Genomic DNA, 27,597 nt, shown 5'->3' on the forward strand with positions numbered 1-27,597 from the left:
AGTGGAGGTGCTGATGCAGCAGCTCCCTTTGAAGTTTTCCTGTGGAGTCCGTCTCATGTTTTGTCTTCGAGGTGTTAAATGTTAACTGTGCTGCAGCGTTGAACAGATTTAGCTGAGTCAGAAGGAGAGAAGGAAAGGAGGGGAGGAGGGGAGGAGGGGAGGGCACAAAGGTCAGGTTGTGTAACAGATACCACGAAGGCCAAAGTACCAGGCGGACGCTCTGGAGGTGCACGGGTTTATCGGCTTCTTCTTTTTTGGGATTATCCAAATCTCTCTCGAGGACCACGAAGGAGACTTCTTTAATCCATGTTCTCTGGTTTTATTAAATAATAGATGATTGTGTTTCAATCAAAGCAAAAATAATCGTGTATTTACAATAATACTCAGCGACATTTTAAATGAAAGTGAACTGATAACAAATAGACGACCATTGTTCTCAGCAGGTTCTTAGTGATGTAATAATTAACTTGTACTTCACTTGAGTATTTCCATTTTCTTCAACTACTTTATACTTCTACTCCACTACATTTCAGACACAAATATTGTACTTTTCACTCTACATTGTTTCGTTACAACCCAGATTCAGATTAACAATACAAAATATAATCAATATATTATCATGATTTACTTTAAAGTAGCATGTGTAAAATATATATAAATAAATACGAAATTAGCTAGTTTTACTCGCAGCAATATTCAAGTAATGTACACAATGTATCATAATAATAATCCAATATTATAATATATATAACCCTTATTCTGAAATGGGCCAGTCTGCAAAATTAGAAGTTTTACTTTCAGTACTTTAAACAAAACTCTTTTTTTTATTGAGGACAAAACAATATTTATAAAAAACACAAGAAATAAAAACCATAGAATGTTTTATTGAAAATATTTCATATAACATATTACAAATTCATTTAAATTACAACACGATTCAAAGCGTGTTCTCTAAAAATATACTGTACATTTTGCTGTTTCTTTATTCACATTCCTATTTAAAACAATCACACAAGAAACAAAATGCATTCTCATCATCCAGACACCCATATTGGAGATAAACAGTAAAGTATCACCAGTCAAACATGATGCATGCAGGGAAACATAAAGATTGAGCAGAAGTCTCAAGCTTTGGTCATCAAAACTTCAGAAGACGAAAAAAGGTGAAAATCCAGTTTTCTTTTACTAACGTTTACTTGTTTACAAGTCAAGTGTCCCAGAAAGATTTTGGTTTAATCAGAGTTTAATGCTTTGACAACAAAATAAACCCACATTAAAAATCAGACAACCACCAAACGTTACACTCCTTCACATCTAATTCACTTCAACTCAAAGCCGTTCCTATTTAAAAGATTTAAAAAGGAGTGTTAAGTAGTTGTAATGTCAGTTATCATCTCACACGTAAACCTGAGTTTTATCACACATAGCTTGGTTCGTGTGTCGCTGTATTTATTTAGGAATGTCACTTGGACATTGAGGAGATGAAAAAGTTAAATGCAGTGACAATAAAAGTGCTCAAAAATCTACCAAACTCCATAAATGAGGAAGTTGATGCCAAACTTATCTGCACATTAACCGCATTAACCGCTTGTATTCTTTATTTTTCTCTGTGTGCACTTTGGTTAATTTATGTGCATTAAAAAGTTGCAATATTTTCACATTTTGTACTTCCGTATGGTTGCAGTGAGTCAGTTACGCAACACTTCTTCTAAAGTGATGTACTTTTTTTGACAGTATGTCATGTGTGAAATATTTGGCAAAACTTACGTACGTTTAAGTTTATTAGCGATAAAATGTGTCCTTTCTAAGTCAAAATTAAATTCATATACTTGGTATAAATGTTTAGTACTTTCAGAGCTGTAATTTGTGTGTGGGCACAAAAGGAAGTATTGTAATATCACCACAATCAAAAAAGTAAGCCGAATTAGCTATTAGCAGTTCCTGTTTGCACTGAATGAGCTCACAGCTGTAAGTGAGTTACTTTGAAACTGAAGAAAACTTTAAAACGTCATGATTCTCAGGCACGTTCTGGAGTTATACATTCATTATACAGACTTAGATTTATGTGTTTAATTCTGCCCGTGAAGAGCTGAACCCACTGATTCAATCAAAGCTTTGTTTTTAACCTCAGGCCTCGTGTTATAAAAGGCAATAAGATGCAGACACGTGGAATTAAAAAGCTGAAGACACAAACGTACGTATGTGCCGGTCCTCACGTCTCCGACGCTAACGTGTCTTCTTCTTCTTCTTCTGTTTGTGGACAGCGGGGACGTCCGGCCCGATGGTGCTCTTACCAGAGAGGAAGGGGATGATCTTCTCAAACAGCAGGATGCAGCTCGCCACGCCTGAGAGGAACACATGAGGAAGACAAAGGAGGACAATCAGGCAAAGATATTTAAAAAGGTATGATTCATAAACTGCTGCTCCGTATACCTAAGACGGGTCCCAGCCAGTAGACAAAGCTGTACTCCAGGTAGGTGTGGCCGCTGCAGGGGAACTGGACGGAGAAGGCCAGGACGGGGTTAAAGATGGCGCCGGAAATACTTTCACCTGCACAGGAGATTAAAAAACATCATGTTGTGTTCACCCAGCACAGAAAAAAAACACTTTATTTTACACGTCTGTTTTCTTGATAATGTCCTAGAAAGAAACGATGTAATTGTATTTATTTATGTATTTTCAGGGACAATGTACACTGATCAACAACACCGTAAGTGAGTTTTTAGTAATTTCAGAAGTAATTATGATGGAAAAGAGACCACATTAAAATGTAGGACATAATTATATTGTTTGTGTTGGAATGATTAGTTGATTATTAGTTAACGCAATTTACAAAAAGTTAATTGGCAGCAATTTTATGTTTTAATTCCCCTAAAAGTTCTTAAAATTCCAGGTTCTCTCAGGAATGTATGACAGTAAATTAAATTGTTATGTTTTGGACAAAACAAGCAATTTGTGAACCTTGTCATTTATTATTATTTTCTTACTTTAAAAACCATCAAGAAAATAATTGACACATGAATCAATCATGAAAACCACTGTTACTTGCAGCCCTAGCATGTGTTATATGCTATTTATTTTACTTGTATTACATTGCATTGTCTGTATTTCATTTTTTTATCAAATTTTATTGTATTTTAAAATCTTTATTGTATCGTCTTTCATTGTATTTTTATTTGTTTTATTTTATTTTGAATTATTGTTAGATTGACTTATTATATTTTTAGTTATTGTATATAATAATATATTATTCTATTTATTGTATAATATATTATTATGTAGAATAATATTTTATTCTATAAATAATAATATATTATTTGATAGAATATATTACTATATTAGGGTCCAGTCCATGATGAGCTGTTCGCAGGTAAACCACCAGGTAATCAAACACACCTGCGTAAACCACCGCGGTGATGACAGCGGCGATGAAGTGAGCGCGAAGTTTTTGGTCCAGTCTGTGCACGTACATGGCGGCGGCCTGGACCGCGAAGGCGCAGCCCAGCTCGACGGCCGCGGCCTCCAGCAGAGTCCCGCCGAGGGGGTCGACGCACCGGAACCCGAACCTCTGGTGCCGGACGTGGACGTCGGAGAGACCGAGCGACCAAACGCCCGCGGCGAAAAACTGCGCGGCGACTGCAGCGGCGAACTGGCAGGCGACGAGGACGGCGGCCGGTCCGACGCCCCTGGTCCCGCGGCAAACTGACTCCAGAGCCCCGCTGGGATTGCACGTGGCCCCGCGGAAAGTTGTCAGGTGGATGACCGTCACGACGTAGGTGAGGGTGAGGCCGACCGGCGGCCCCAGCTGGGCCGTCTCACCCAGCAGCTTGAGCTCGTGCGTGCAGCTGCAGAGCTGGAAGGTGGACGCCGCTTCCAGCAGGTAGATCCAGTAAACTCCCGGGAAAAGACGCGCGGCGGCCGTCCGGCGGACCGCCTCGCTGAGCAGCACCGCGGCTCCCAACACCGCCAAGGAGACGTACAGGTCGGTCATACCTCCGGTTGTTTCACACCGACCTCACGGTTCAATCCAATTTTATTATAAACAACCTCTTCTTTTCAATTTAGGGGCGACCGTGGCGCACTGGGTTAAGAGGTCGTCTGGGAACCGGACGGTCCACCTGGTGTACCTGAGCAATACACTGAGCCCCCCGACATCAATGGCAGCCCACTGCTCCCTATATACAGGGATGGGTCAAATGCAGAAGTCAAATTCGGTGTATGTGTAAAAAGTATATATGACAAGAAAATCCTAACTTCCTTTAACTTCCTTTAAGTTGCTCCACGCACGCTGCGTCAAACCCGCGCGCTGTGAAACAGGAAGAAAGGTGGTTACGCCTTCAAAATAAAAGCGCAAACATGGATCGCAGCGCCTACAGTTGTGGTAGAAGTACTCAAGATAGTTTACTTAAGTAAAAGTAGCAGTACCACAGTGTAGAGAATACACTATATATATTAGTACTCGTACTATACTCAGAATAATTTATATAACGTTATTGAATTATAAATATTAATGCAACAACATACTAATTACTTTAATGTTGCTGCTGCTGAAGAAAAGATCAATGAAGTTTAATCTTTAATATTTATGTATTTGGTGAGTTAATAGTTTGCTTTTTTATTCTGAATCTACAAAGGTACTAGTAATTAAAGATATAGAATAAATGTAGTAGAGTAAAAACTCCAATATTTTCTTCTGCAATAAGTAGAAGTATATAGAAGCGTAAAATTGATATACGCTACTCAAGAAAGTATAAGTACAACGAAATGTGTACTAAAGTACATTTTCTTACTTACCTCAAGTGATCTCTATGAATGCTGGCTTCGTTTTTGTTCATATTTACTCGAGTTTTCGAGGATAAGTTTGATGATTTATTTTTGTTTTTATTAAATTCAACCAAATATTTGTAAGACTGACTTTCACAAGACTGACACCAGCAAGCAAATAAGCTGATTTCTCCAAAATGCCAAAACTATTCCTTTTAGAGTGTCCTCCTTTTATATTCAGTCAATAGTGCCCAAACTATTTTATTTTGGCAGGAAACAGGATGTGCTGTTGTATATTTTGACTTGCTTGATGTTTGGGGGGAGGAGCTGTACACACATCCTGTGAGTTTACTTCAGGAAAAACATTATTGACGCTGAATCTGTTGTTTGACAACAGCAGGAGGCACAACATGTACAGCTTTTATTGTGAAATAATTTTGACTGTGATCCATATTCCTCTGAATTGAGTGGATTCGACATGAAACTATGGGGTGAAAGTGCTGACTCTTGGCATGCGTTGTAGGAACTGTTGCCCCTTCATGCACAGAATCCTGCATGAAATAATAGTATGTTTTATGAAGATTAATAATATAATGTGTCCAGATTTCGTGATTTGCCTTAAATGTGCAGACCTCGATATTGCCCGTTCTGTTTACATGTTTGTTTACATAAGAACATTTTAGCCAACAGGGTTTTCCCAACATTGGCTATTTTTGTTTACCGAGCCTGAGTCTATTTAAAAAAAAATACATTTTACATTAGTATTAATGTCTGCCTGCAAAACAAAATGTCCTTCTTTATAATAATAATAATAAAGATGTATTTTCTTACAATAATCCCTTTTCTCCCAGAATCCCCTGATGTCGGTGTGTTTTTGCATCACTGAGGCAACAGGTGGCGGTCGGTGATACAGAGGTATCGGGCATCAACAGGAGCTTGTGTGAAGCTGCATAGAATTTACAGTATCTTCATTTCCCTGACGATTTCCAAAATAAAATGTTTTGTTGTCGTGGCATTTAGTTTGAATCTTACCATGTCAAATTGAATGGCATATTGATTTTAAAAGAATCATAAGTTAAGTTAGCATTAATACCAATGTGTTTTGTGTTTCCGATCAAATATCCGTACAGTAAACCCTGTTATAATTCGCAATATAAACAAAGTCGAAATCGTGTGCTTTAATTTTGAAGGCCGTTAACGTTTTGGCTTCCGGTACCCGTGTAAACTAACCAGAGTTGGCTCTACTTAAATCCTCATCCTCCGAGCGGCTCTTCATCGGGTGACAGCGCAGTGCGGCTTCTTCTTCTGCCGTTTGTCGACCCGGAGGATTACGTGGAGGTAGAATACCCGACGCTACACGTCGATATTATAATAATACGCGCTGACACCAGGTATGATGGCGGTGCAGCTTCATGCATTAAGGTCAGCTGTAAACAATAGGTCCCGTTCTTTCTTTGATGTTGAGTGTGACACCAGACTTCATTATAATAATACGTACATTTAGGTTTTATCGTGCTTTGTGACCAAAGCGGATAGTTCATTATGTTTATTTTATGTTTGTGTGAATGAGTCGGATCCAGACTTAAATTCGGGTCTATACTACACACAAATAAAGCTGCAACATAAATAATAAATATATGTGAAATAAATGTATATGTGAGGGAAATTGACCATAACGACAGGATGTTAATCTTAAATTATAATGTGGTTATGACGATAACCTAGGAAAGCGTTGGATTATTAAATAGACTTTTTAGAAAGTTTCAATTTAAGAGCACCTTCATTGCAAATTGTTACACAACCCGCAGCTTTGTTTCTCAGACTGCAAACAGTCCTGTTGTGCATCAATAATGTAAGTATTTCCTTGGTTAAAGGTTAAAAACAAGTTATTTTTTTCGAAGTTTGTTGGTGTAAATCATGAGTTTATAATCTTACACAACAGGTGTAACCATGACAGAGTAATAAAGTACCTCCACAGAAGTAGGTTACAGAATATATAAAAGGCTTTCCATGCTGATCAATGCCTTTATAACTTTTCTGAATACTTCATTTCATAATGATACCATGTGTAAACACAATACTTATTTAAGTGTAATTCAATAGAAGTATGATTTCAATCCGCACTAAAGGAGGATTACAACCAGCTGGACTGTCCTTTGTTCTCCAGCAAAGATAATAAACCTGAAACACACCGGAGTTGCACAACAGCGGTCGTCGATGAAGAAACCTTTTACAGTGAAGAATAAAACAATCTGAGGCTTCACTTATCTGGGAACTGCACCTCAGCAGCGAGGAAGATATCTCTGGTGATTTCCTGCCCAAAGAAACAAACTGTAACAATAGTCTCAGTAACTGAGTCGTTCCTGCTGAGACGGTGGAGCTGCAGACTTGTTATTGTCAGAAGTCTGAGAGTTCAAGAGGATTTAGGATTGTTATGTTTCAAGTGTGCACAGAAATGTGAATATAACTCCTAATTCAAGCAAATGTACTTATTTATGACTTTTTTATCAAAGTGTCTCTGTGTCGAGTGTTAGTGGTGGAAGAAGTATTCAATCATTTTAAAGGTGCTAATACCTCACTACAAATACTACATTTATAATGTTACTTATGTAAAAACATAGAAGTATGATCAGGAAAATATACTTCAAAGAAAAATGTCTCCCGTGACTGTTATACCATTATCCATCATATTATTATTATTACTCATGAGTTAATATTAAAGCAGGTTTTTTACAGCTGGAGCTCATTTTGAACTAATTTGTATCCGAGTTGAGCTCAGGATGTAAAGGTGTGTTTGTGTGTTCCAGGTGAGTTGAGCTCAGGATGTAAAGGTGTGTTTGTGTGTTCCAGGTGAGTTGAGCTCAGGATGTAAAGGTGTGTCTCTGTGTTCCAGGTGAGTTGAGCTCAGGATGTAAAGGTGTGTCTCTGTGTTCCAGGTGAGTTGAGCTCAGGATGTAAAGGTGTGTCTCGGTGTGTGTGATCCGATGGCCTCCACGCTGTCTCAGCTGCAGTTCGGTCAGCTGCGCGGTCTTCGTGCTAAGCTGCTGCGGCGCTACGACCACCGGCCGCTGGTCTCGTGTCTGTCCGGTCTGTACGGCTGCCGGTGGAGACGCCACCAGAGGAGATGCACGCGGCCGGAAGACTGCTGCTGCAACAAGGTCAGAGGTCGAGACGCGCTGCGGTCACATGTGATGTGTGTATGGGACGCAGATATCAGTGTGTAGAGGTAACGAGTCCGACACTGAAGGAGAACTTAAGTTTACTGTGATGGTCAAAAGTCTTATCAAAATAAAAGTCTGGAGAAGTTTACATGAAACCTGATTTTCCAGAGATTCAACATAATAACTTTATATTGAGTGAACCTCACTTTTACTGTTTTTAAGTAATATTACTACAATGTAGATACTATTAATTATCCTGCCTCATACTTAAGTACATTTAGTTGATAATAACTTTTCTTAATTATAGAACTTAAAGGTACTCTGCTTTTTTTAACCTTTTGCATCAGTTTAACGATCAATATCAGTAAATGAATAAACAATTAAATACTTTTAAAAGCTTGTGTTGCTTCATTATTGAACTGATGTTGTAACGATACACTTTGAGACCAGAGCTTTATTGTTTTACAACCAAACAGCTTTATTGTTTAAATTCCTCTCTCTCCATAGAGATCAAAGATCAGTCGTCTGTCTCAATGGAAACCAGGCAGTAAATAGAGGATTAAAGGGCAGTTTATTAAAGGGCAGTTTATTAAAGGGTAGTTTATTAAAGGGCAGTTTATTAAAGCGCAGTTTATTAAAGGGTAGTTTATTAAAGGGCAGTTTATTAAAGGGCAGTTTATTAAAGGGCAGTTTATTAAAGCGCAGTTTATTAAAGGGTAGTTTATTAAAGGGCAGTTTATTAAAGCGCAGTTTATTAAAGGGTAGTTTATTAAAGGGCAGTTTATTAAAGGGCAGTTTATTAAAGGGTAGTTTATTAAAGGGCAGTTTATTAAAGGGCAGTTTATTAAAGGGTAGTTTATTAAAGGGCAGTTTATTAAAGCGCAGTTTATTAAAGGGTAGTTTATTAAAGGGCAGTTTATTAAAGGGTAGTTTATTAAAGGGCAGTTTATTAAAGGGCAGTTTATTAAAGGGTAGTTTATTAAAGGGCAGTTTATTAAAGGGCAGTTTATTAAAGGGCAGTTTATTAAAGGGTAGTTTATTAAAGGGTAGTTTATTAAAGGGTCGTTTATTAAAGGGCAGTTTATTAAAGGGTAGTTTATTAAAGGGTAGTTTATTAAAGGGCAGTTTATTAAAGGGTAGTTTATTAAAGGGCAGTTTATTAAAGGGCAGTTTATTAAAGGGCAATTTATTAAAGGGCAATTTATTAAAGGGCAGTTTATTAAAGGGTAGTTTATTAAAGGGCAGTTTATTAAAGGACAGTTTATTAAAGGGTAGTTTATTAAAGGGTAGTTTATTAAAGGGCAGTTTATTAAAGGACAGTTTATTAAAGGGTAGTTTATTAAAGGGCAGTTTATTAAAGGACAGTTTATTAAAGGGTAGTTTATTAAAGGGTAGTTTATTAAAGGGCAGTTTATTAAAGGGCAGTTTATTAAAGGGCAGTTTATTAAAGGGTAGTTTATTAAAGGGCAGTTTATTAAAGGGCAGTTTATTAAAGGGTAGTTTATTAAAGGGCAGTTTATTAAAGGACAGTTTATTAAAGGGTAGTTTATTAAAGGGTAGTTTATTAAAGGGCAGTTTATTAAAGGGCAGTTTATTAAAGGGTAGTTTATTAAAGGGCAGTTTATTAAAGGGCAGTTTACTAAAGGGCAGTTTATTAAAGGGTAGTTTATTAAAGGGCAGTTTATTAAAGGGCAGTTTATTAAAGGGCAGTTTATTAAAGGGTAGTTTCAATAAATAAATCAACTTGTGTTTCATGTTTTTGTGTCTGCTGTCGACAGCTGGAAGGCGTCAGCGTCGCTCTGCTTGTGGTGACTTTCTGCTTAACGCTGGTGTTTCTATACTTCTGGGGACAAGCGAAGAACGACTACAATGACTTTGACTGGTGGGTTGTTGATGAGCGAACATTCAGGACATGTTGTACAACAACTGCACACGTAAACATCAGTGTGCGCATTGACTGCTGTATTAGCTGCTGGAGGTTCTCCTGGTCCTCCATTAACCCTCCGCTCTATACTTTATACTTTATTCTAACTCATACTAACTGGCTCCAGATTTACGGTTTTCTCATTTAAAAAAGATATATTTTATAAACATTTGCAAATATTTATAAATTAAAACAAGACATTACATTAAAATAAAATACATTTAACTAAAATAAAATAAATAGAAAAAATAAAATAATTAATAAAATAAAATAAACAAGTAACTAAATAATTGAATGAAATTAATGAAATTAATGAAATGCAATGAAATGAAATAAATAAATAATCAAAATTATATATAAAAAGTTTTTTAGTTTTTTAGTTTCTGTACTAAAAAGTAAATTTCGTTCATACATGAATACACTGAAAGCTGAAACACCAAACCACATTACAATAAGTGTGTTCCAACAATTTAAAAGTACAAAGTAGATGATTTTAGTCTATTTTCTCTGAAAGCCCTTTAAATAATGTGTCTTCATATACAAATATTTGTTTCTGGGGAATTCAGGACCTAAAGTCAGTCCAATTTGTTCAACAGATTCATATTTAAACTGTGAGTGTGTGTGTGTGTGTGTGTGTGTGTGTGTGTGTGTGTGTGTGTGTGTGTGTGTGTTTAAGACTAAAAACAGAATACAGCAGGAATGAATAAACTGGTTATTTGATTAAACATAATATCTGTAACAGCTGACAAGTGAGACAATTTTCAAAGAAATGCTTTCTTTAAGAACAAGAAGTGAGCATATCTCTCTGCACAGACTGTGTGTCTGCTCTTGTTGTTGGATCCTGATTTAAATCACCAACAGTCTGTTTTCTCTTGACGTCTGAGCAGGTTTAACTTTGGGAACCTGGGCTTCTGGTTTCCTTGGTCTGTGGTGCTGCTGGTCATCGCCGCAGTCTTCTTCACCTACGTCACCGTACTCATGGTGAGGCTGATACTCAACACTGCAATCCTGCTGTGGACGTATTTTAGACACCTGAAAGAATCGATATCAGTTTAAGTGAATGCTGTATTTAGAATATCGTTACCTCTTTATCTTGCTGTCAGACAGAACTTTCAGGAGTTGCTGGTCTCCTGCTGCCTCGATCAGTTAGTTTGCTTGTGCTTATGTTTCTACTCCGACTTTGTACAGTTTATCACTCGTAACATTCATTATGTTTGTGTGTCTTATTGCAGCTGCTGGCTGTGTGTTTGCTGTCAGAGGGCCAGAAGCTTCACTTACACTGGAGTCACAAGGTAACCGCTCTCTGTGTCTCTCTGTTTTCATATCGACGACTGAAGCCATGTTTTCATCTACTTTTTAAGTGTTGTGTCTGAGGAGAATACAGCAGCAGCATGTTCAACACAGGCACCATACTGTCCACGTCTTTAAGACAGTTCATACTAAATGTTCCAGCGGTGGCATGTAACTGAGTACATTACTCAAGTACCGTAATTCACTTAAAGGGCCAGTGTGGAGGATTTGGTGCCATCTAGCGGTGAATTTGCAAGTTGCAACCAACTGAAACTTCTGTGTGAGAAGCGTGTAGAACGACTCCAATGATAGAATATATAACAGCAGAACATCACACCGGACATTTTTCTGCTTTTAATACCTTTAACTACCTTTTACTTGAATACATTTAGTTACATTTTCAATGCATGACTTTTACTTGTAACAGAGTATTTCACAGTGTTGTATGAGTACTTTTACTGCTGCTTAACTAACCGACAAATCACAGAACCTACATCACATATTTATACTATTCTAAAACTGATATGAAACCTTTTACATTTGTAGAACTTCATGACTGTGAACATTGGTGGGTGGATGACTTGTTTACTTTTTGTCAGATCGGGATCCTGGTGAGTCTGACTTTCTCCATCGTGGCCACCGCCGTCTTATCTGACCTGTGGAGTAAAGAGTGGACGACTTTACTCCTTTCCTTCCAGGTGACTCTCCTCTTCCTCTTCCTCCTCCTGCTCTGTGTGGTCGTCCTCCTCACACCTGGCTTTGTTTTGTGTCCTGACGACAGGTAACTGCTCCTTACCTACATGTGGGCGGAGTCTTACTGATGACGGCGCTGGCTTGGCCGATAGCGTTGCATTTCTTTCGCATGAGCAGCAGAGGTGAGGTGCAGTTTGTGTCATTTGACTTGCAAAAGAAAAGAATTTAGGAGAAATCTACCGACGTAAAAAGTAATCAGATAAACTGCTAAATGTGTATTTTTGTAGTTGTATTCCTACTAGTCTGATAGAAGTAATGGTATGGAAGAAAAATAAAGCAAAATCTCCAAATTTAGCAGTGCAGGAAAAATTGTTTTTGTCTCAATGGGTACAAAAACTGTGAATCATTTCATCTAATTCTACGCACAAAAACATATTCCCAACATGCTGAACTATTCCCTGAAGAATGTAAAAAGTTATACTGAACCAGTATTTTTGAAGCAAACCGATCATCTCACCGCATCACAATAACATCACTTGGTTGTTTTTTTAAAAAGACACGAACATGTAACTCCACGTAACAAAGAGTCTGTGTTCCAGCGAGGCGGGGCCTGATCCTGGGGGTGTACCTGTCCATCCTGTCGGCCCTCTACCTGGTGCCCCTCGGTTTATATTCTCCTTGTATCAAAGGGGACGGGACCCTGGGCCCGGCACCGGCCCTCATCGGCCACAGAGGAGCTCCGATGGTGAGCAAAACTATATATACTGTATAAAATAGCAAGCTCAGCTAATTCCTTCTCTTGTTGTCTCTCTGAGCCGGATCCAGTCCCATGAAAGACTCCAGTCCCCCAAACAAGATCAGGAGAGGAAATGACAATTTTTTTGAATGTTTTTTCCAGAAGTTACAACCAGATGTGAACTCTAAATATTTGCATCGTTCCCATTTTGTGTTGCAGCTGCTGCTTTTCCTCGAGATGAACAAAGTTTTGTTTCATCCTGAATGAAGGTCGGAGCTGCAACTAACAATCATTTCACTTTTGATTAATCTGCCTAGTAAAAAAACGAAGTTAGCAAACTGACAAATGGCATTCAGTACTCCACAGCGAGGCCTTCAGGTCGCGTGTTTTAGCTAAAGATTTACTGTCTTATGACCAAGAAAAGCAGCAAATTGTCAAATCTGAGAAGCTGAAAACCAGAGAATATATTGGGCCGCCCCGTGCAGAGATGTGTGATATTAAATATGTTCTAGGAATCTGTGTCTCTGGTGTTTTTTACACAGGAACCCTCCTCACATCCTTCCTCTCCCTGTGTGTTTGAAACACAAAGACGATGCATTCCCCCTTTTCTTTCACGGTTTCCTCTGCTAACTGAAAGAGTCATGTCCTCTCCGACTGACTGCTGCTGCACCTGATGTACCGATGGTCTAATTATTGGTTGTTTATGGGATGTAAATCCATTCGCAGCTGGCTCCAGAAAACACAGTGATGTCGTTTGAGAAGGCCGTGGAGGCCGGAAGTGAAGGTCTGGAGACGGACGTCACCATCAGGTCAGTCAGCAGATGGATGTTTATGGTGGATTTATGAATTTATAGGTTTGTTGGTTTCAATACTTTACTGGTTGTCAACAGGAAGACAGTTTTTGAAACAGGTGCAGTATTGATGGATCTTGTTGTTGCCACTGACAGACTCAGACTGTTATAAGTTTCTGAACATTCCAGAAAGAATCCTACAGAGAAGTAGAACATTCTTCTTACCTTTCACTTGATCGGTCTGTTTGTTATTCTGTGTGTCGCTCTGAAATCTTTCATCACATCCACTTTATTGAAATCATCTCAATATTCAGACATGACATTTGCTTTCTGCACCTTCAGCACAACAAACTCTCGACTCTTTAACGCACTGCAATTATCCACCACACTTTCTGTTTCGACTCAGACTTCAGTAACATCGATATCAAGTATACTGTTACTGTCTCAATGCTGTCGTCATGTGCTGGTTGCAGCGTCGACGGGGTCCCGTTCCTGATGCACGACCACACGCTGCGACGGACCACCAACATCCGCCAGGTTTACCCCAATCGTACGGACACGCCGGCGGCCATGTTCACGTGGGCCGAGCTGGAGGGCCTGAACGCCGGGGCCTGGTTCCTCTCCGTGAGTCACATCCAGAAGAAAATGTAGCGCAGTGCTCTATTGTACCGAGAAGGTATTTTCTCAGATGGTTATCCTCGATGATATATAAAAATACAGCCGTATAACAAAACAATGAGGCAGCCGTGACTCAGGTCTTATTCATTTGTTGTTGCTTTAAAATGAGTTCTCCGAGCCAAAGGTGTCTCACGTTGTTAAATGCCTCGACTCCTCTCTCCTCGCCTCCTCTCTCCTCGACTCCTCTCTCCTCGCCTCCTCTCTCCTCGCCTCCTCTCTCCTCGACTCCTCTCTCCTCGCCTCCTCTCTCCTCGACTCCTCTCTCCGCGACTCCTCTCTCCTCGACTCCTCTCTCCTCGACTCCTCTCTCCTCGCCTCCTCCGCTTGCATCTCCTGTGGGCGGGACTAAGACCAGAGACTGCATATAAGAAGTGGACGTAGTCGTCGTGACGACACCCGCTTTGAAGCTTTGAGTTCGGCATTTTGGCCGTAAACTGCTGTGGTTGTGGTAGCGACCTGTCAATCACCGTGTAGCCCCGCCCCTAAAGCATCCCCTGCTTTATGGTCTGTGTGACTCTAAATGGACCATAATGTACTAAATGAACATCATGCTGTATTGAAGAAGACTTGAAACTAGAGATTGAGACATAAACTCATGTTTACAATGTTTACTGAGGTAAATCAAGAGAGAAGTAGAGTCATTTTCTATAGACTTCTATACAACCAGAGGAGTCGCCCCCTGGTGGACACTAGAGAGAATGCAGGTTTAACACATGAAGCTTTGGCTTCACTCATCAGAATCGGAGGTTGCTGCCTGGACCAAAGTATTGATCGTCATCAACTGACACTTCAACAGCTGTGTGTACAGATGACACGTGGCATTTAATTCCTCATCACAACAACACGTACTACAACATCAGCTGTCCGACGAAGAACACATTCACCTGCACGTTATGCCACCGTGTTGTTAATTAGGTGTTGATGGTTGTCCCTTCCAGCACAATCCGTTCGGTACAGCTGGCTCTCTGGGAGCAGACGACCGACTGCAGGCAGCAGAGCAGACGGTCTGCAGCCTGCAGGCCTTCCTCCAGCTGGCAGCGCAGACAGACAAACGGGTGATCTTTGATCTCTACCGTCCGCCCAGAGGCCACCCGTACAGGGACACCTGGATCCAACGCACGCTGGACGTCGTCCAGAACGAGTCCTCCATTCACTCCTCGCAGGTGAGTACGTCCTCACTTTATTCCAGCTCATGATGCTCCACCATGAATACTGACAAAGTCAGACACATTGTTGGCTCCAGGTCACACAGTGCTTTACACGCTCATCCACCAGGTGCTGTGGCTGCCCTCAGACCTGCGTGCTCTGGTCCAGGACATCGATCCTGAGCTCCAGCAGACGTCGGGCAGTCGGCTCCCTCTAGAGGAGCTCCAGAGCAACCACATCGTCACGCTCAACCTGCACTACAGCTCCATGTCCACGGAGCTCACCAGGTGTGTGAGTATTGAAGATGCCCCCCCCTCCCAGGTGTTTCATAACACTTCATGACTCCTCTCCTCACCTGTGTGCAGTGAGTACGCTGCAGCGAACATCACCACCAACCTGTATGTGATCAGCCAGCCGTGGCTCTTCTCTCTGGCCTGGTGTGCTGGAGTCCAGTCGGTCACCACCAACGCTCCCCAGCTCCTCAGCAGCATGAGCTCGCCTCTCTTCCTCATGGTAACACCTCAGATACACACTGTGTGCACTCACTCAAGTACTCTACTTAAGTACACATCTAAGGTACTTGCTGCAGGGCGATAAGGACAAAATCTTCTATTCTGGTCCAGGATTTTACTGATAATTCAGTAAATAATCTACATTAAATAAACATAAAGCCTATTTTTAGTCCTGTGTGAATTGTACGGAGTGTTTTTATTCAGAACTTTAGTGCAAAATAAACAGTTTCAAGTGAAACTATAGAGAGAAAACAGATGAATATTTCCAGCTACACACTGACCATGTTAACATGCACACACATACATGCTTATCAGATTAAGACAATAGTTTCTCTGTGTGTGAAATACTGACTTCCTTTTGTTATTTCTGTGTCTCAGAGTCCAGACGAGTACAACCTGATGTGGATTCTCTCTGACCTGGTGTCCCTCGTGCTCATCTTCATCATCTTCATCTTTCACTGGTGAATCTGACAGTTAAAAACTACAAACACCACACTGAGAAAAAACTACAAGTTAAAGTCCTGCATTGGAAATCTTACTTCAGTGAAAGTATGAAACATATACAGCTATCTATATCATATATATAGTTAAATAAAGTGTACTTGTAATGTACATTCAACCGGTGATGAGCAGTGAGCATGATCACAGGAAAGGTCTTGTGATCTCAATAAGAGACGGAATGTTTCGTTTGTTCGTAGGTGGCGAGAGAGACGACTGGCTTTCTGCTCGAGCAGCAAAATCACGCTGGACAACGGCACTTACAGCAAGTTCAGAACAGGTAGATTACTGTGAAGAAAAGTACTTTGTTCATGACTTACTGGACTTCTCATGACATACTATGATTTATCTTTTTATGATATACAGTAGTTCATCTCATACTATGATTCTTCAGGTGATTTGTTTTTATGACGGTATAGTATGTGATTATTTTAATGACATTTAATAAAGTACTTTATTTGATGAATGCCATGCTACGACTCTTTTCAACATTCTATAATATGACATATTGCTTTTTACAACATATTGTACTCTGAGTTTTTCTACATACTACACTGTGTCTTTCCTGTGGGATTTTCCGACATACTATATAAACACTATGGCTGTTCAGGACTTTTTCTGACACTTTACTCTGATGATTTGATATCATGATTTGATATTCTACACTGTGACTTCTGATCCAGACCTTCCTTGTTGTTCCGTGCTCTCCCTCAGTTAATCATGTTTCCTTGTGCTCAGACCTCCACCTCCCTGTCAGCTCTTCTGGATTCCCAATCTCCTGCCTGCCTGTTCACTCTCTCAGCCGTCAAACACAGCTCCCCGTTCTCCTCTGTTCATCCACGAGATCAGCTCAGGAACAGTCTCCCTCCGTCTTGCCCGTCTGCCATGATCTCAATTCTGGAAACCAAGTTTTGCAATAAAGCTTTTAATCTGAGTCCGTGCAGAATTCTGGGTTCACTCAACACTGAACTTGACTTTAAGAGAAATGTATTTATTGTGTTCAGCATTGTGTCAAAAAAAGTCATGAAAAAAGTCTGTTTGTCCGAACTGTTACGTGATATCGGGGGGTGACCCCTCACGATTTTTTAATCCAATAAAAAAAATTGAAAAATTGAAAAATTAATAAATTAATTTTTTTTTTTTTTTTTAATTATTAGAATATTAGTATCAGTGTGGTTTGGGCATTTCAAGAATGCCATCAGTAATGTACCGAGCTGGATCAAACACAACTTACCTCAGGGGATGAAGGAGATCATCTGAGGTGTGACCCCTCTCCAGGGCTGACTTCTCAGGAAAATATCAAGAAAAGGACTTGGTCGAAGCAACTAATTCGTTATTTATTTATTTGCATTTAAATCAAAGTATAGTCTCTTGGTCCAAAATGCAGAGGAAAATCGTTAACTGAAAAATATAAGAAAAAATCACCTAAGTATTCAAAAACCCCTTCAGAGCAGTTTACAGACAAAGGATCTGTAAAAAGCTGACTCAGCCTGCAGACGGGCTGGCTGTGTAGCTTACGGAGGAAAAAGTTAATGATTCACCCAGCGCAGGACTGGACAGAGTGAGCCTTCTCTCCTGACTAGACTTCAAAAAACCTTCTAAGTTTTCTTAAAAACCTCCGACAGTCAAAGTCCGGAGATTCTGTAAAAAGTTCAAGTTTTCCTCCGTGCAGGCCGGAGCCCGCACGGGATTAGAGACTCCTTCTCCAAAAGCGTCTTCCAGGTCCTGCTCCAAGTGTGCGTCTTGCTGTTTCAAAACTGCTGGTATTTATACTAATACGGGCTGGTTCGCTCGCTTCAAGCGCATTCTTCCCCTTCACCTCACTTGATTGATGACACAAAAAACCCTTACTTCAGCGTATTTTTCAGACAGCCGGGTCTCTCTGTGTGTCGATAAGAGCTCCCCCGCAGACTTAATGTCGCCACTGTCAAGGGCACGTTATTTATGCTCACCCTCCGCCCCATAGTTTTTCCTTGAAAACGCTGACTCGGTTTTTTTGAATTCGGCTGGGATTTTCCCTTCTGTCTTCTCCAGACTAATGACCTATATTCTCATGCCTCACACTGCCTCCGGCCTCCCGGACTTCACGGGGTTGCGATGGCTGCCCCCCCCCCCCCTCCTTCTCCCCTAGACTAGGTGGCGTCTCAGTAATGTGCTGGCTCAGCTCTGGGACTTCCCCTTAACCGAGAAGCACGCCTGGGGGGGGGGGGTGAGGGTGTGTGTGTGTGTGTGAATGTATAGGAGAATGAGTGTGTGCCCACCCGTACACATCACAGGGGTTTTGGACAACCGCCTCAGAGCCTCAGAGTCATATGTCTGATTTAAACAACGGTTTTGCTGGTAGAGACATCACTACTTCGCAAAATCTCCACCGTGTTCAACACCCTCTCTTGCGAATCGTGACTTGTCTCTACCTCCGTTCTTGTATCACACAAAAGGTAGCTACCAGGATTAATTGAGGCTAAAACCTTTGACCATGTCTATCTCAGTGAACGGAAGATCAACCATTTTCTTTGCGATCTGGGCCAACTCTCTCGAATGGCACCAGATACACGAAAAATAGAACATCTCATACTCTCACAGTAGAGGTCCATCATAACTTCTGTATCGTCAAAAATGCACAAAAGCAGGTATTCCCAGAAAAACAATGGGAATCTGAATCATATTGAAACACAACACATGAAATGATATCATTGAAATAAAGACAGGAAAAAGAAAATGAATCCTATCTGAACACATAGTTTAAAAAGAAGAAAAAGCAACGCTAAAAAGTAAAACACTCCCCATCCCCAAAAACAAAATCCACCTCTCAAAGATATCATAAAAGTACAGGATACAAAACGTTGAACATATCAGAAAATACAAAATACCCCCACAACCTCTTTGTTTTTGTATTTTTTCTTTTCCTCTCTCTCCTAGAGCAGAAAAGTCAATGTCCAGAGTCACATGCGAGCCACGCCAGCACCCGTCACTGTCGATAGTTCAGCATCTCCCGTCCGAGACGCCACCTGTCTCAGCCCGCTTTCTGTCCCAGAGGACATATTCCTCTACCCCCTGGTCGTTAGAGTCGATTGAAGGCCCCCGGGCCCACGGAAAGTCCAGTTTCAGTATTTGGATACTGATAAGGACCCAGGTCAGCGTAGGCCGGTTCTCCCCCGATGGGCTGATGGTCCATCAGGTCCGTTGCATCACGGAAGGGCCCGTACACGTTTCGGGGATCGATTTCTTCGTCCACAGAGTGGACAGAGGTCAGGGTCATGTTGACGTTGGGAGACAGAGAGGGAGAGATAGCAGTGGGTGATTCTGGCGAGTCCGACAGTGGTACAACCCGCCGGTCCAACTGGACCTGCCCCGATCTTGGAGATTCGGTGTGGTTAACCTGGAGACCTCAGGGATGAGAGGTTAAACCCAATATATCCAGGGGATGAGGATAAAAGTATTCAACAAAAATAGCAGTAAAGTATCAAAGAAAGAGAAAACCTTAAATGACTACCTGTTTCAACCTGTCCTTTCTAGACTGAAGCGTGCTATCTCGCAGCCGATTAAGTTTTATACAATCGTGAAGGATATTGTTAGCTGCTGTTGCCCTCGCCCTTCTGTATGCCATATGAAAGTACATATCAGGATCATAGATCGTTGGGCTGGGCCAGTCATCTGGTCCAAGCTTCATTTTCACATAATGACCAGGGTAGAAATCGTGTAGAAATCAAAACATAAAAATCTGAAAAGGCTCTCTCCTTCCTTAACTAGAATATTCAACTTAAAAGTTTGAAAAAGTTTTAAAACTAAAAATAAATGCTCAGTCCGTAACAACTGCATAAAACACTCAAACGATGTGTATATAATCCCTACTTAATATAAAGGATAAGATCGTAAAAAATATAAAATAAGAAATGAACAAAATGTCCTCGCAGGAGAAACTGAAAAATCAGAGAAGCTCGTGTAAAATATACGGCTGATAAGAATTGAACTGGTAAAGTAACAAACTAAAAATGATATACTTTTAAAGGATTAAAGACCCTAACTATATTTAGAGAAACGGTGATTTTGGAGTTCCCCTGAATGCCAATAGATGGCTGTCCAGGCTCATTCTAGGCAAAATCATGTCCCCTGAGGCGTTGAGGATCCAGCCGGCTTGTGGAATGTAACGTGTGAGGTCACAGAAGTCAACGTGAGGCTCATGCTTGCCTTTTTCCTTTTTTCCTGGTGTAGCTGTCTTGAAGCCATCAACCATCGTTCACTGTTGACCCGTGACCTCACTTTGTGTTGGATGTGTTCTAAGGTTAGGAAGAGGAACTAGATTCTGTTTCAAAAAACCTATTGACCTTGTCGTGTCCCTCATTTCGTAATCCCTTATGCACATTGGTCCTTATTGGAGAGGCTTGCTCAATCAGGACCTCAGTGAGTGCATCTTTCCCTCTCCATTCCGGTGGAAGGAGTTAGGGAAAGTTTAGCCGTTTTTCGGCCTGGCTTTGGGCCATTTAGTCCACTTGTCGTGGGCGAGCGGTTCTAGCTCATTCTGAGCGGCCTTGAAAGAAGGAAAGCAAGGGGAGGGGGCCGCCCCTCCTCCCCTGCTCGCTCTCTCTCCTCTGAGCAAAAAGGAGGGGGCCGCCCCTCCTTTGCCTGCTCGCTCTGCTCGGAGCAAGGAGGGGGGGAACTGCCTCCCCTCCTCTGCCTGCTTTCTCTGCTAGGAGCAAGGGGGGGGGGCTTTTTAAATTTTGCACTTATCAATATTAACCAAAATCAACACTGTAATACTACCCCACACTGCAAATTTATAAATCGTTTTTAGTGTTTTAAACACGGATGTTCTAAACCGATATCTTGTATTCATGGTATATACTGTGCATTCCTGATTATATGGTGGCGGAGCACTGGGCTCCAGGGCTTTCCTTAATTCCCTGCAATAACTACCCGGATCAGCGTATTTACGGGGATCTGGACATAATGTCCTCCGCGGTTGCTCAAAGTGGGGGGGAGATAACCTCCCATGAGGAGGGTCCTCACTATCTGAACCCCATTCCGTTCCTTCCTCCTCCATTTTTCGAAATACTATTATTTTAATATATAACAGCAATAAAATCCAACGTGTTGCGATACCACTGCGGTAATATCATACACCCTGATTCTATCCTGAGAGAAATCAATCAGTTCCCCTGTTCCACACGTCTTGGCGTTTCAGAGCCTCATTCTCTCAGGTCTCTGCTAAATGCTAGAATCATATACTGATAATACCATTAAGCCCTGCAATAATATTACTGTAATATTACTACGAACAATACATTGAATTTCTCTACGTTATATAACTATGATATAATCTTCCAATATATTGACTCGGGAAGGATTTTGCCCTTTTTCATCTCTTCAGTGCCTGAGTCGTTAATTGCATTGAGTGATCAGCCCAACTAGACCTTCTCTGTGTTACAGCGGTGTGCTAAAAAGGGCACCCTGTTTTTAGACGGGGGAGGATACTATACTATTTTATTTAAAATCGTATGCTCTCGCCGGGCCTCTGTGTCGACAAGCTAGGTATCCTTTAAACCTATGCGCAGCGATCAATATCTCTGTCCACTAAATCTCTTAAATGCCCTCCCGTGAAGTACTTTTAATTTAAGGGTTTCCTCTCTACTTGGTTCTAAGTTTTTTAACACTAAGGATCTGTCTATTTGTCCCGTTTTAACTGAACGACTCCTTCTCCTGTGAGAAGGACGGTCAAGTTTTTTAGAGGATTTATTGACTGCCTCGATCCCTGGTACCGATTCCTAATAGAGAGAGCAGAGTGATAAAATCTTTTCCTTGACTGCCGGTACTGACGGACGAGTGTTGCGAACGTCGGTCGAGGATTGTCGATTTTTTTACCACTTCTGGCAGAGTTCAATATATCACCTCAGCTTGATTTCGCTGGTTGAATTCACATCACTTTTCTGTTTCTCCTTGGGAGGGTCCGTGTATTTTAACCCGAGAGGGAACCTCTGTTCTTCCCAGAATACACGTTCTAGTGTCTCTAGGATCTAATCCCTCTCGAGTCCCTGTTCGGGCGCCATGTTACGTGATATCGGGGGGTGACCCCTCACGATTTTTTAATCCAATAAAAAAAATTGAAAAATTGAAAAATTAATAAATTAATTTTTTTTTTTTTTTTTAATTATTAGAATATTAGTATCAGTGTGGTTTGGGCATTTCAAGAATGCCATCAGTAATGTACCGAGCTGGATCAAACACAACTTACCTCAGGGGATGAAGGAGATCATCTGAGGTGTGACCCCTCTCCAGGGCTGACTTCTCAGGAAAATATCAAGAAAAGGACTTGGTCGAAGCAACTAATTCGTTATTTATTTATTTGCATTTAAATCAAAGTATAGTCTCTTGGTCCAAAATGCAGAGGAAAATCGTTAACTGAAAAATATAAGAAAAAATCACCTAAGTATTCAAAAACCCCTTCAGAGCAGTTTACAGACAAAGGATCTGTAAAAAGCTGACTCAGCCTGCAGACGGGCTGGCTGTGTAGCTTACGGAGGAAAAAGTTAATGATTCACCCAGCGCAGGACTGGACAGAGTGAGCCTTCTCTCCTGACTAGACTTCAAAAAACCTTCTAAGTTTTCTTAAAAACCTCCGACAGTCAAAGTCCGGAGATTCTGTAAAAAGTTCAAGTTTTCCTCCGTGCAGGCCGGAGCCCGCACGGGATTAGAGACTCCTTCTCCAAAAGCGTCTTCCAGGTCCTGCTCCAAGTGTGCGTCTTGCTGTTTCAAAACTGCTGGTATTTATACTAATACGGGCTGGTTCGCTCGCTTCAAGCGCATTCTTCCCCTTCACCTCACTTGATTGATGACACAAAAAACCCTTACTTCAGCGTATTTTTCAGACAGCCGGGTCTCTCTGTGTGTCGATAAGAGCTCCCCCGCAGACTTAATGTCGCCACTGTCAAGGGCACGTTATTTATGCTCACCCTCCGCCCCATAGTTTTTCCTTGAAAACGCTGACTCGGTTTTTTTGAATTCGGCTGGGATTTTCCCTTCTGTCTTCTCCAGACTAATGACCTATATTCTCATGCCTCACACTGCCTCCGGCCTCCCGGACTTCACGGGGTTGCGATGGCTGCCCCCCCCCCCCCTCCTTCTCCCCTAGACTAGGTGGCGTCTCAGTAATGTGCTGGCTCAGCTCTGGGACTTCCCCTTAACCGAGAAGCACGCCTGGGGGGGGGGGGTGAGGGTGTGTGTGTGTGTGTGAATGTATAGGAGAATGAGTGTGTGCCCACCCGTACACATCACAGGGGTTTTGGACAACCGCCTCAGAGCCTCAGAGTCATATGTCTGATTTAAACAACGGTTTTGCTGGTAGAGACATCACTACTTCGCAAAATCTCCACCGTGTTCAACAGAACAAATCTCATAGCATGAAGTAGAAATACACAATAAAGTATCTCTAAATTGTACTTAAACACAGTACTTGACTAAACGTAAAATACAAAAGACAAATCCAGTTCAAAGTTTCTTTGTTTTTATTCTGTTGAGGATTTGTAATAGAAACTAAAACCCTTAAACACCTTTTTAAACTAAAGAATAAGTGTTTCATGACTTTCTCCAATAATTTGAGCCAGTAATCATAATGTATTATATATACAATAATCAGACATGAAACATTTTCATTTGGCACCCAGATATTTAAGGAATGTTTAAATGCTTCTTATTCCTGAGTGCATTGTTTTTGATGATTCAGCAGTGTTGAAGGCAGGTTATGCAGTTATTAGAATGAATCAGACGACATCAGATAATATCAATCAGTGGCTTCATGTCTGTGTGTTGGAGTAGAAAGACATTTACAGACAAATAGAAAAAACATTGATCAGAATGTGAAGAATCAATAAAGTTGACACCGTAAATCACCAATAATATAGATTTGTTCCATTAAATGAAAGAGGTTCTCTGAAGAAAATCAAGTGTTTGTTCTACTCAGTGTGATTGACAGGAGAGATGATCAGAGGAGCAGAGTTTTTACCACCATCATTAAGAAATGGACTAAAGTATGGGTAGAGTTTCTCAGTGAAGCAGCAGCCAGTAAAGGAGTAGATAAGAGCTGCAGACTTAACGTCATAGAAGGAGACCAGACCCTCCTCATAGTCCACAAACACCCCCACCTTCTGAGGCCGAGACTTCAGAGAGAGAAGGACTGAAGGACCAGCACAAGCTTCGTACTCATTCTCATTCCTCAACCATATCGTCCAGTAACCATCCTGAGGAGTCAGTGTGATGTCTCCCTTCCTGTTGATCGACTCTCTGGCCACTCCAAAATCCCAGTCAGTCTTCCCTTCAACCTGAACCTCAAAGTAAAATCTTCCTGAAGAGAAACTCTGCTTTGCTAAGACACTAACACAATAATCAAATCTCTCTGGATTGTCTGGTAGATTCTTCTCTACATCACCAAGTTTAACTTGTTTTCCATCATCAGACAGGATGAGGTTGGGCTGTGCTGTATCAGGATCAAGTGTCACATCCACTGCAGACTGCTGGACCCTCTTCAGCTCGACCTCAGTGAGCAGCTTCTTCATGTGTTGACTGAGCGTCTCCTCCAGCTGGTTCACAGCTCTCACCACAGTCCCCTCATGTGAAGGTGGACTGACTCTGACTCCTGTCCAGTCCTTGGTGGGTGGAGCAGTGTTCAGGGTCCTGAAGCTCTGGAGGAGGTGGAGGTGGTCTTCAGAGCAGGAGAGCTGCTCCACCTCAGTGCTTCTCTTCTTCAGCTCAGAGATTTCCTGTTCCAGCTCTTTGATGAAGCCTTCAGCCTGTTTCTCTGTCTTTCTCTGCTTCTCTTTGATGGTGTCGATGAGCTCGGCCTGGCTTCTCTCAACAGACTCCTTCAGAGCGGTGAAGACCTGAACACCATCTGCTATCTCTCTGTCTGCATCTTCCTCACTGAGCTCCACTGAGTGTTTCATCTCATCAATCTTCACTCGTCTCTTCTGGATCATCTGCTGGATTTCAGTCTCAGTCTTCCCCAGCTCGGCTTTCTTTCCTTCATATTCTTCTTTCAGAGGAACAACATCATGTGTCTTGTGGTCTAAAACAGTGCAGAGCATGCAGACACACATCTGGTCGGTCTTACAGAACAGCTCCAGCAGTTTATCGTGCTTCGTACACATCCTGTCTTCCAGGTTCTCCACGGGGTCGATCAGCTGATGTCTTTTCAGACCTGACATTGTCAGATGAGGCTCCAGGTGAGTCTCACAGTAGGAGGCCAGACACACCAGGCAGGACTTCAGGGCCTTCAGTTTGGTTCCAGTGCAGACGTCACAGGGAACTTCTCCTGGTTTGGCGGCTTGTTGCTCTGAGCTGCTGCTGCTGGCTTTCTGTTGAGCTGACTGTCTGAACTGAGCAGCCATCTCAGAGATGAAAGTGTTGACCTGCAGCTCAGGTCTGGTGTAGAAGAGCTTTTTACAGTTGGGACACTGAAACGGGACATTAACGTTCCAGTGTTGAGTGATGCAGGCTTTACAGAAGTTGTGTCCACATGGTGTGCTGACTGGATCAGTGAACACATCCAGACAGATGGAGCACAGAAACTGATCTTCAGTCAGCAGACAGCTGGCAGCAGACATATCTACACTCTGAGGACAACAAGTGAGAAAACAAACTGTTATCACATCTTCAGCAGCAGCAACAGTGTGTGTCAGGTATTGTTTTCACATTGTGTGTCTCTGTGTGTGTCATCATGGTGGAATGTGTCCTGGAGACGCCGACTGTAGAGGAACATTACAGAAGAGGGTTTGAGTGCTTTAGAAAGGTGCTCACTACATAGAATTTAAAAACACAGAGTGATCCTCCATCACTGTCACATCACATATTAAACAATAACACTGCTGCCCTGCTGCTTATATATTATCAGAGTGAATTCATATCATTTGTAAGGAGCCTAAACATTTTTAATTCCACTTTTACGTTGAACACATTACTATTTACTGACATGTTTGGACCTCAGATATTCACCAGAGTACAGAACAGTTATGTAAGTTATAACACATCAATGTTGTTCCTCTATAATCAATAAATACATCCACACATTACATCACATGCTGTTCTCTGTGTTCGGATAATCCAAAGGGAGTAGCAGCTAGGCTAGTTAGCTTCTAGCAGGCCTAGCTTATCTGCTGCTCCTTTGATCTTTGTTATGGATCCTGGTTTGAACTCACTTTACACCAAATGTTGAGTTTCTCTGTAGAACAGTGAACTCACCAGAGTTTGTCAGAGACTGTGTTGTTGAGAAGAAGCTGCTGGATTCAGTTGAATGTTTCTTGAGAGAGAAACAGAGAGACTTGTCTCGACTGCAGCTCTGCTGTCGCTCAGACTAACTTTCACTTTCACTTCAGGAGAAGTGAGTCTGCAGCTCTCCTCTTTCAGAGTGGCTCCTCCTCTCAGTGAAGCTCTGTCAACGAGCTTTTACTGCCTCTTTGACACATAACTCGACATTCAAACAACACGAGTTTGACTTTTTCCTTCTTATTCCTTTATTTCTTTGTGTGTGTTTTAAACGTTAAATCTGAAATACTGAATGTTTTTTTATTTACACATTTTAAAGTTTGTGTGTATTTTTGTAAACATCCTATTGCTGCTGTCTTGGCTAGATTACATCGTGATGAGATTAACCTGCTCAAATAAAGGTACGAATAAAATAACAATAATAAAATATTATTATTATACAATAAAGTATACAGCAGCCAAAAGAACAAACAAGTACAAACAGACAACATGACAGAAGAGGTCAGTGTAAGATATTCTATAGTACGTCACAAATAAGTTCGTCAAAAAAGTCAAAAAACTCTTTCAGATTACGCCACAAAGAAATGTCAGAAGTTTCTCACACAAAAAACTCATCAAATAATAACGTCATATATAATGTATAGGATGTCAAAGAAAGTAAAACAATTTGTATAGCATGTTGATAAAGTTAAAGTTTAGTATGTCAAAAAAAAGTTATAGTATCGTAGTATGTTGAAAAATAATTCATCGTATAGTATGTCAAAACACATTGAAAAAATACCAAAAAAAAGTCATTGTATAGCATGTAAATAAAAGTCACAGTTTAGTTTGTCGAAAAAAAGTCATGGATAGTGGATAATATGTTGAAAACAAATCCTGGGAAACAAATCTGTATAGTGTATCAAAAATAGTCTTTGAAAGAAAGTCATCGTATAGTCTGTTAAAAAAACAAAGTAAAAGTCTGACCATAGTATGTGAAACAAGTTGTGGAAGAGGCTTGTACTGTAAGTGGACCTTGAGCTGCAGTTGTTTTTAATCAGACTGCCTCAATATAGGAATAATATTAATAACTCTGGATAATGACACTGTTCACTATGGTCTGCAAAAAACAGAAACTTTCAATGATATACTTTCAAAAATGTGACATTTATTA

At 41.0% G+C, this 27,597-nt stretch overlaps 3 protein-coding genes across 4 annotated transcripts; 1 reads left to right on the forward strand and 2 right to left on the reverse strand.

Annotated features, from left to right (window-relative positions):
* Positions 1-2,226: 2,226 nt before the first annotated feature.
* Positions 2,227-3,991, reverse strand: LOC306787966 (aquaporin-11-like; the record flags this gene model as incomplete). Its single annotated transcript, XM_079283293.1, has 3 exons — positions 2,227-2,345; positions 2,434-2,550; positions 3,397-3,991. The coding sequence occupies 3 exons, from the start codon at positions 3,989-3,991 to the stop codon at positions 2,227-2,229; spliced, it is 831 nt and encodes a 276-aa protein (XP_079139419.1).
* Positions 3,992-7,748: 3,757 nt separating this feature from the next.
* On the forward strand, positions 7,749-17,113 carry LOC306787967 (glycerophosphodiester phosphodiesterase domain-containing protein 5-like; the record flags this gene model as incomplete). Its single annotated transcript, XM_079283294.1, has 15 exons — positions 7,749-7,922; positions 9,704-9,807; positions 10,737-10,830; positions 11,082-11,141; positions 11,739-11,837; positions 11,921-12,014; positions 12,432-12,577; positions 13,295-13,377; positions 13,833-13,983; positions 14,976-15,200; positions 15,313-15,470; positions 15,549-15,696; positions 16,074-16,156; positions 16,394-16,473; positions 16,932-17,113. The coding sequence occupies 15 exons, from the start codon at positions 7,749-7,751 to the stop codon at positions 17,111-17,113; spliced, it is 1,881 nt and encodes a 626-aa protein (XP_079139420.1).
* A 6,802-nt stretch (positions 17,114-23,915) lies between these two features.
* On the reverse strand, positions 23,916-26,523 carry LOC306788230 (E3 ubiquitin-protein ligase TRIM21-like). 2 transcript variants are annotated; one of them, XM_079283651.1, is made up of 2 exons: positions 26,421-26,523; positions 23,916-25,795 (listed from the first exon to the last, which is right to left on the reverse strand). In XM_079283651.1, exon 2 carries the CDS (start codon positions 25,784-25,786, stop codon positions 24,140-24,142), a length of 1,647 nt encoding a protein of 548 aa, XP_079139777.1. In that variant the 5' UTR covers positions 25,787-25,795; positions 26,421-26,523; the 3' UTR covers positions 23,916-24,139. The 2 variants fall into 2 exon arrangements, with proteins under 2 accessions (XP_079139777.1, XP_079139778.1); XM_079283652.1 differs by having other exon boundaries at positions 26,378-26,456.
* Positions 26,524-27,597: the final 1,074 nt, after the last annotated feature.

This window comes from Melanostigma gelatinosum (assembly GCF_949748355.1).
Source record: "Melanostigma gelatinosum genome assembly, chromosome: 14".
In the NCBI taxonomy this organism is placed as follows: Eukaryota; Metazoa; Chordata; class Actinopteri; order Perciformes; family Zoarcidae; genus Melanostigma; species Melanostigma gelatinosum.